Source organism: Bison bison, unplaced genomic scaffold (assembly GCF_000754665.1).
Source record: "Bison bison bison isolate TAMUID 2011002044 unplaced genomic scaffold, Bison_UMD1.0 scf7180017864274, whole genome shotgun sequence".
In the NCBI taxonomy this organism is placed as follows: domain Eukaryota; kingdom Metazoa; phylum Chordata; class Mammalia; order Artiodactyla; family Bovidae; genus Bison; species Bison bison.
The window spans coordinates 4648178-4658209 of NW_011494846.1; the positions used below are offsets into that span (position 1 = coordinate 4648178).

The 10032-nt window shown below is 42.4% G+C and overlaps 1 protein-coding gene across 1 annotated transcript in view; it reads left to right on the top strand.

Annotated features, from left to right (window-relative positions):
* The window catches only part of RNF144B (ring finger protein 144B), an 87590-nt gene extending 77806 nt beyond the window's left edge, over positions 1–9784 (top strand). The window contains exons 6-8 of the mRNA XM_010848817.1: positions 815–959; positions 4998–5087; positions 6254–9784. Coding sequence (XP_010847119.1) covers positions 815–959; positions 4998–5087; positions 6254–6394 — 376 coding nt within the window. The 3' untranslated portion in view covers positions 6395–9784. The remainder of the gene's footprint in view (positions 1–814; positions 960–4997; positions 5088–6253) is intronic.
* The last annotated feature ends 248 nt before the right edge of the window (positions 9785–10032 follow it).

Genomic DNA, 10032 nt, shown 5'->3' on the forward strand with positions numbered 1-10032 from the left:
AGAAATGGGAGGAATGAAAATGGCGGCTGTCCCACTGCGTTATAGGGTTATTATGAGCATGGAATCCAATCATAAGTTTGACCACACTTTGTGAACCTGATGTCTTCATGTGCTGAGTCGTGGTTTTGATGAATAGTAGCTAAAATGCAATCCAGGCCTGGCTCACACAGGCCGCCCACCACCTCAGTTGTACTTATTTTCTCTGCCCCTTGAGCCTGTAAGCTTTGCTGGCCTGTTCATCTATCCGAAGCAGGTCTTTTCAATGATATTGGGCATTTATTTGAAAGTATTGACGATTGACTCCCTCCCATCCCCATCCGTTTGTTTATTTGCACAGATCGTTGTATAGATGATCTCTGCCCCTGTTGGATCCTGAGCTGGTTTTTCCACCGCGTGGCAGACTTCTTGTACTTTTTAGTCAGACAGCGTGTGCTCAGAGAATGAAAGACTAATTTGGCAAAACAATGGATTAATCAGCTATGGAAAATACAATTATGTAATTCACTCAAAGCTAAAGATAAATAAATTAAGCTTCTTTGTTTTGCGTTATCTGAACAAGGAGTAATCTGCACTGCGCCTGTTTTTACCCCCACCCTGTTCCTGGGACATGAAGTTAAGTACAGCCAGCAACGAGTTCCCTCCCTACCTATCAGGAGCCCTGAGAATTCAGTGGATGACCACAGAGTTCAGCTGTTTAATTATATTCAGCCCACTTTACCCGTAGCTCTGGTTGGTGTACATCTTGTCCTAGATTTTTAAAATCACTCAGCATTCTTGATCCTTACACTATAATTTCTCCTTCATTTCTTTCTAGAACCCTCTCTGGGACGGAGGCAGAAGCCCCTATTAAGCAGTGCCCAGTGTGCCGGGTTTATATCGAGCGCAACGAAGGCTGTGCTCAGATGATGTGTAAAAACTGCAAACACACGTTTTGCTGGTACTGCCTTCAGAACCTGGACGTAAGTGCAGCCCAGAAGAGTCTCCCCGTGTATCCTCCTCCATCCTGTGTCTATGCGACAGCCCATATCTGATGGACTTTCCTTTTAAAACATTGAACCTGTTTTGTTTTGTTTTTCCTGCCAAAGAAAGTTATTTTTCCTTAATGAAACATCCTGAGCCTGCTTCTTCACATACCTCTCTCTGATTACTTTAAGTGTGTCGTCCTACCTTTAAAGGCAAGCTTTTGTTTTAGGGACATTTCCAGCTTTGGGGGCATTGTCTCATTCTGTTGTTTAAAGAACTATGAGCATGGTCGTTTGATTTTGCTCTTGTAATGAGTTACCACAGACTTGTGGCCTAAAGCAACACTGATGTGTTATCATTAGTTCTGTCCATCGGTCGTCTGACATGGGTCTCCCTGGATTAAAGTCAAGTTGTCTTGGGACTGTGTTCTTTCTGGTGACTCTTGGAGAGGATCTATTTCTTTGCCTATTTTAGCTTCTAGAGGCTGCCTACATTCCTTGGCTATGGCCCCCTTTTCCATCTTTAGAGGCGACAGCATCACATCTTTCTGAGCCTTCTTCCATAGTCTTAGCTTCCAGAGCCATTCCCTCTGACTGAGGGAGAAAACGTCTGAGAAAACGTCTCTGCCTTTAAGGACCCATGTAATTAGATCGTGCCCTTCTGGATAATAAGGGCTAATCCCCCCACCCCACCCCAGCCCGTCTCAAGGTCTTTAATCACACTTGCAAAATCCCTTCGGCCATGTAAGGTAACACATTCACATGTTTTGGGGAATAGATCATTGGCATCTTTAGGGGAGATCCTCTGAGTAGGAAATGGTAACCCACTCCAATGTTCTTGCCTGGAAAATTCCATGGACAGGAGAGCCTGGTGGGCTACAGCGCATGGGGTTGCAAAGAACATGACTGAGCACAGCACAGCACATCTTTAGGGGATCAGTTATTCTGCCTGTCACAATTAGATTGCTTTTTTCTTCTTTAATTTAAGGAGAAAAGCCATTTAAATGAGTGGCGTCTCTTAATTACTATTTCGTTCATGAGCGTGACAGCAAGATTGTTACTGCTCTCCCAGGGTTCCCTTCCCACATAAGGGATCTGGTCTAATTGTTCTTTCCCCCCGATATTTGTGAGGTATGTCTTTTCAAGTTCGGGTGCAGTTCCATTCAGTCCAGTGCTGAGGCTAATGGTAACCTCATTTAAAAGGTAATATGAAGAATTGGTGAGAATTCTATTGTTTTCAATTCTAGTGTTTTACAGTTTGTAGCGACATATTCCCTTTAGATATTCCCTATTTTGGCAGTTTGTTTATAGTTATTCCCTGTTTTGGCAATTCGGACCTTTAAAATATGTTTGTATCAGTGTAAGCCCTCAGTCACGGTTGGATGGGTGGCTATTCTTTTTGCAATTTTTTGTTTTAATTGCTTGAAAGTGAAAGTTTCTCAGTTGTGTCCGACTGTTTGTGCCCCATGGACTATACAGTCCATGGAATTCTCCAGGCCAGAATATTGGAGTGGATAGCCTTTCCCCTCTCCAGGGGATCTTTCCAACCCAGGGATCGAACCCAGGTCTCCTGCATTGCAGGCGGATTCTTTACCAGCTGAGCCACAAGGGAAACCCTTTAATTGCTTTGTTTGCTTCAGTTTGTATCGGTCTTTAGCATTATACACACTCAGTGAATGCAGTTAACATGGCTGCGTGCTGGCCACCACATGCCTGGTTTTTAACTAAAAATTAGATAAGTTATTTAGGCTGACATCTATGAGTAAGAATCTTAATCAGCTTGATGTCAGGGTTTCAGGAAGGCATATGCATTGGGGAGGAGAAATTTGACCTTTTAGACTCTAGAATCTCCATGACTCAGGTTGACAGACAGGTGTTCATTCTGTTAAAAAATGTGATTTGTTATAACCCCTTGAATTACAATTAAGTTTGAATTATAATAATGTTTGATATTTGAGATGTCTCCTAATTCCAAATGAATGATACTCTGGATGAGGGTATGACTCATGATTATGTACCCCTCATGCTTTACAAATGAAACAAATCCAGTTTTTTCCCCTTCAGGTTTAACCAGCTTGTTAATAGGATTCACATCCACAGAGGTTGAGCCCATGAGGTTCTCTTTAGGAGGCAAGAGCCTAGGGGAATGAATATGTGTGCCAGATCGCTGCATCCTTCGGCTGAAATGTATTCTGTGTGTGGTGTTGCAAAGAACACAGTGTTGTCGCTTGAACTGTTCTGGTACTCGAGGTGAAATGGTACAGACATGAGATTGCTAGGTGCGCAGCATCTTCTGGTCATTGTGTTTTGAGGCCTCATTTTCCTGGATTTTGGCCAGGGACCGTTGGCTTGTGGGTCACGATGTGTTTCTGTAGCCAAGTGTTCCGTGTCAGATGATGGTGTTGGTCTTTATTTATAGGGAAGTTTTAGTGTCGGTCTAGAGGAAGGGGGATTGTCCATAAGCCAAGCCTGAGACCAACACCAAAAAGAGTGATTTTGAGTTTTGCTCTGGGGAGTTGGGTTTGTTCCCGCCTTGATTCTCATCTCCACTGTTTCAGAGGATGAGATAGTCTTCATCCTCTGCTTTGGGATCCTCAGAGACTTGTCCCCTTGGGTTCTATCTTCTCTCTCCTATGACTTCAGCTTCCATTCCCTGCTCTCTAACCTACCCATGGATTCAGTTATGTCCCATTTAACAACAAGTAACACTTTTCTCAAGGCTGCAGCTTTGCCTTGCTGCCATTCTGTTTCTCTCCTTCCTTTAGAAGCCAAGCCTCTAGCTGTTGACACTCCAGTCATTGCAGTGACTCAGATAGCCAGACCCTGACTGTGTTCTCTCAAGGCTTTGAGTGATTCCTTCTGAGTAAAATCCAATGGATACTTTAGTCCTCCCCTTTCCTGGATTCTCTGCTGCCTTTGACATCTTGATCACCTCCATTCCAGTGAGACCATCTCCTCTGATTTCCTTTCTGGCTGCTGCTCAATTTCTTTTCCAGGTTCTTCTTTGGTCTACTCTTTTGTTTTCTCCCAAATTTGTGTAGAATAGTCACTTTATTAGTCAAAGTTATCCAGAGAGACAGACCCAATAGAATAGATAGGTGGGTAGATAGATTGATTCTTGGGGATTTAGCATAAGGTATTTTTTCACATGGTATTGGAGGCTGAGAAGTCCCATGAGCAGCTGTCTGTGAGCTGGTCGGCCCAGGAAAACCAGCAGTGTCCTTCAAAGCTCAGGGAGCCAGAGAACAATGTTGTATATTCCAGTTCAAGTCTGAATGCCTGAGAAACAGAAGTGCCAAGGGCAAGAGAAGATTCCAGCTGAAGTGGTCAGGGAGACAGGTATTCCCCTTGGCCTGATCTTAAATATGTGTGTTCTATACCCTCTCCCTGGGTGTAATCTCATCTACTTCTCTGGATTCTTTGGCCCAAGGACACTGTTTCCCAAGTCTTCTTCCCAGAATCCAGATATGTATAATCAGCTGCCTTTTGAACAGCACTGCTTGTACGTCTCAAGTTCAACACGTCCAAACTGTGGCCATCATCTTCCCAACAGAATCCTTCTCTATGTTGTCCCTTCCCTCAACAAAGTCCCTGCCTCCTACCCAGTGCTTCTCCCTCATCTGGGGTTTCTTCTCCCTGGTTCCCCATCCCGTAAGTTACCTACATAATTCTGCATGACTGTATTTACCTCTTGTCTGTCTCAGCCACTGGCGTGTTATCTCAGCTGGTTTACAACAGAGCCTTTTAGCTATCTCCTTCAAGGTTCTTTCATTCCATACTGCACTTCTACTAGAGTTACCTTTCAAAGATAATCAGTCAGGTCGTTAATCTTCTTTAGAATCAATAAAGAGTCTCAGGGACTATAATCTGTTTTCACGCAATGATTTATAAAACTACTATCATCTAAGAATTGTCACTCGGGAGTTCTTAGAGGCCATCGTTAATTTTATCCACTGAGGTGATCTGATGGGGTTAGTACCCGTCTCTTGATTCAAAAACTGTGTGTTTACCAAAACCTCTCTCTTTGTTTTTCAGAATGACATTTTCCTCAGACACTATGACAGAGGGCCGTGTAGGAATAAGCTTGGCCACTCAAGAGCCTCAGTGATGTGGAACCGAACACAGGTACCCCGACCTTAGGAGGAGCATAAGAGAAGCCAGGCTTTAAATGGGTTGAAAAGCCCACCTACTCAGTTTCCCCGCCTCTATTCCCTTCTTACTCATCCCAGCCTGAGAGGTTCTGGGGAACTTCTGGGCGTGAAGTTAATCCAGGAGCCCAGTCTCCTAGAGAAGTGGAGAGTCAGGGTGACAGAGCAGAAAAGAATCAGACTGGCCAAAGAGTTCGTTCAGGTTTTTCTGTAATACCTTATGGAAAACACTCCAGCAGAATAAAGGCAAAGCTGAATGCTCGTTCCTCCTGAAAAAAACTGGTAGAGTGAATTCCCTAGAGCCCTTTGGGGCATGTTTGCTATGGAAGGCAGAAGTCTTAAAATCCCATGAGCTGTGTTGGGGCGTGGAAGCCTCTGTACATACCGTTGTGTGCTTACGTGGCAGGCTCAAAGGGAGTCCTGAGATTTATTTTTAAGAGTTTTTCATGTTCCTTTTGAGGAAGTTGGTGTTCATAGCCTAGTAGCCATTATTAACATCCCTCTGAGGATGTTACCGTTTCCTCTGAGACTGCTGAGAAACAAGTAGAGAGGCAGCCAACACCGACAGTTCATGATCCCACTGAGCTTGCGCCAGAGCCTGAGTGAGCATTTGGTTTGTCCTTGGTGTCTCCCTGCTTTATCTCCAGTTTAGACCATTGCCGGGCACTGGATGGAAGCTCTCATATTTGTGACTGCGTCATGTGCCTGAGACGGTGCCTTAGTTCGAGCTGCTGTAACAAATGACCATAGAATGGAAGACTCAGACCACATATTTATTTCTCATGGTTCTGAAGACTGAAAGTCTGAGACTCAGGTGCCAGTGTTGTTGAGTTCTGATGAGGACACCCTTTGTGGCTTATAGATGGCATTCTTCTCACTGTGTCCTCACATGGCAGAGAGTAGAGAAGAAACCAGCTCTCTTGTGTGGCTTCTTATAAGGGTGCTAATCCCATCATGAGAACTCCACCCTCATGGCCTAATTACTTACCAAGGTTCCCATTTCCACACATCGTCCTCCACTTAGGGATTAGAGTTTCAATCTATGAAATTTTAGCAGGGGGCAAGAGCAGTCCACAGCTGATGGTGGGAGTATATACATAGAAAGACTGACATGCTGAATAGGCTTTTCTTCTACATTTCCAGGTGGTTGGGATTCTCGTGGGGTTGGGCATCATCGCCTTGGTGACTTCGCCCTTGCTGCTTCTGGCTTCCCCGTGCATCATCTGCTGTGTCTGCAAGTCCTGCCGGGGCAAGAAGAAAAAGCATGACCCGTCCACAACCTAAAGAGCTCAGTTCGTGTCCGTGTGCCGCAGGTGTCTGGGTTATACAAGACTGCAGTGCTAAAACCCCACTTAATGAACTCACCTTCTCCTCCCTGCCAAACTTTGGAAGTGCCTCTGTGTCCAGACTTTGAACTTGCCTGCCCACCTTTGGCATCCATAAAGGCCAAGCACTTTTGTGTGTGTTCCTGTGTAAAGAGAGCCCAGGTTCAACAGTCCAGACTGTGTCTGTGGAGTGTGTTGAGAAGCTCTGGGTTGATGAAGAGAAACTAACACATCATCGTGTTATCATTCAAAGGCTTCCCCAGTGGACTGTTCAACTTCCCACCAAATCCATGAAGCCTGAATGAACACTTGGTATAATAAATGCACTGCCAACCATCACGACACACACTCTCACTGAGAAGCCAGAGTCTGTCCTGGGTTGATTTGACCATCACAAGAAGCATAAGGAAAACCTCCTGTAGGAGGGGAAGAATAAGACTGTTTAAGGGGAAATTCTTGTAAGAATTGTTATTCTCATGGGAATTATAAGAGGGCTGCTTATCTTGGGAGTTGATATGGTGGTTCTGCCGGTTACTGGGCGTGCTGATTTTGCCAGTAAGTTGGCAGAAACACAATAGGTTTCTCCTGTGATCTCAGCTTCAAGCCAGAGAGACTGCTATGCCAAGGGAGTTGGCCCTTCCCAGAAAAACGGCTGCATGCAGCAGGTGAAACCGTCTGGTCTAATTTAGCATCTGTCCCTTGGGTGATCAACTTTGCCTCCAGCCAGTAGTGGTGGTCTGCAGGATTGTTTAATATGAAGTTTGGGTAAAGTGGCAGGGATTCAGAATCGTCATCGTAGGTATCAGGGACCTTTCTTGAGCTCTCTGTTCATGTGCCCAACAGATTTAGAATTGGACCTACAAGTACCCACCAAGAGTGAATATTAAAGTCATAGATATATCCAGAATCTATGTAACTTGCCGCTTAACTAAAGTTTGAATCCATTGGGCATGAATGGATATCTCCAATAGTACACACAAAATACGTGTTTACTTGAAACCCATTCTGTCTTCTGGGGCTAATATGGTTTATTATAAATCAACCTAATTTTTTTTTGCATATTATATATGTCAGTTTTGGTTACAAGTGCATTAAGTTACCCAAAGGTTTCAACTCATAACTCTTAAAGCAGTACTCAGTGTGATGCCCTGTCAGTTTGTAAAACACAGATCGATAATCAAATTATTTATTTATTTTCGAACACAGTTCAGAGCAGGCCTCTTCCCAGCGAAGTTTTGCTCTTTCAGCATCTGTTCGGGTGATCTTGAGTACCTTTTGTATGTACAGGGCAGTGATATAACAACAAAAAATACCTGAGAAACAAAATGTCCATGCTTTCTGTATCTTTAACACTTTGTGTTTGTATCACCTCATGGTGGCTTATTTTTCCTGTTGTACCATCCAGTCAGATTTTGAATAAACGAGTTTTGAAAAGACAGTACCTTTTACTATAATTGCCATTAGCAAAGTAGCCTGGTACTTCATGAGAACGGTATTAAATATTAGTGGACGGCTCTTTCTGAAGCTCGGAGTACCACATCAGGACCTAGGATATTTTCTGAGGTCACTGGACAACTAGACTATTGTATTGCTGCTATCCCTGACCTGTTATTACAGAATGATGCTTTGCCTATGTAATGGATTATATTCTAAGTGGGGATGTGTATATTAAGGAACTTTAATTCACAAGTACATATTGATATCCAGTGTATGTAAAATACATCTGTTGGTTGTGTACATTTTTATTTACAGTTTGTATAGAACATAGATGAGAACTCTGGGAAAAATTTTGAATGGCAACCCACCCCAAACTATTTTTAATCATTCATTAGAGATTTCTCAATAGTGTCTTTATTTTCCTTTGAAACTATAAATACGTCAGAAAAAAAAATCAGTATCTTCTTCTATCACTGTTTTGTGCTAGTATAAATATAAATGGACACAGATTTGAATACTTTTCTTTGTCTTACACTGCCTCATTATAGAACAGGGCATTTACAGCTGCTCAGGGGATCACAGGGACTCAACTGAAATTGAAATTTTGTATCAAGAATGTCCGTCATGGCAATGTACTCCCCCACATTAATATACTCTCCAAGCTTGGATCCACGAAGAATCTTTAAACAGGGGCTGATTTCACGTAACCTAAAGTGCTACATTATCAGAAGCAGAGCTCTGGAATTTGAAGAAAAGGAGGAAGAAAGCATTAATGCTCTTTCCTTGGCAAATTGAAGGAATATGTCTTCTCACAGAAATACTATGAAAGAATTAGCTTACTTTTTTGTGGGGAGTGGGGAGTGTTTGTCCAATAGATTTGAAATAACTGGATTTAAGTTTTTAAATGTTGAAAAGTGCCTGAAAATTGGTTGATTTCTTAAATCGCTCAACAGTTTGGGTTGTGTGAGACTGTTGGAATCAACAGGAACGGGTTGGTTGGTTAACCCAAATATATCTCTGGTGCATCAGAGGGCAAGCTGCAAGCCAGTCTAGAGATTGTGTTTATAATGGGGAAAGCTGACAACTTTGATAACAGACTGATGCTTTCGTTTTGTATAACTGGCCAGAGAAAGGGTTGAACCTTGTCTCCTTCCTGTTTGTCAGCTCTGTTCTTTGCTAGTGATCTCTGTCTGTCCTAGGAAGAAATATGGGTCTATTTAATGATATTTGGATGTCGTGGCAAAAATCTGTGTTTGGGGTATTGTAGTCCACTTGAAACAGAAATTCAAAAAATCCTTCACCGCATTGTCATCTGGAAGGAATAACTCAGCATCCAGGTGAGGTGGGGAGGTGAAGAAGAAAACCATATGGAAGCAAATTTTGGAAACTTAGGCATCCTGTGTTCATGCCGTGAATGTTTACTCCTGACTTGAAACCTCTAGTTTGAAAGAGGCCTTTGAAAAAACAAACAACTCACAGTATAAATTTTCTTGTAGCTGGCATCACAAAAATCCTTACCTATTCAGGTTTGAAAATCTATGTTGGTTTGAATGTTAATCACTGTTTCTTAGAACCCCAAAATGTCTCTTAAAAACTATGTAGAATCTAAATGTGTATTACTTTAGCCTTCCCTACACAGTGCTTCTAAAAAACTGTCTGTTCATGAATGGATACCTTCATGTATATAGAATATGTGTATATGTGTGGTTTGAAAGAGTTTCAGAATGCCTTAGATGAATGACATTTTATAAAACTGTTACAGTGGCTATCTATAGGCTATTACATCTCTGTTGATTCATGATCCAGAAAGTTTTGTTCTGTATTTAAGAAATTGCTGTTGTGTTATATTTTTCCAAGTATTTGAAAGGAAAACACCTGGCCTCTCTGGCCCCAATAAATGTGGAGCAGGAAATCAAGTGTGTTATTTTTTGTTATGGTGTGTAGTTCTAGACACATTCAGTTTTATCGTGAAGGCGCCAACTGGGTCACTATTAAATCTCAAGTTTGGAATTCAAAAAAAGTAACTTCTGTAATATCGTATGTGGAAGTAACTCTTGTTACCTTGTTTCTTAAAAGAAGTAAGAGCAAGTGTGATGCCTTCACTCATTGAAGACTTTTTTTTTATTTTATTGGAGGAAAATTGCTTTACAATATTGTGTT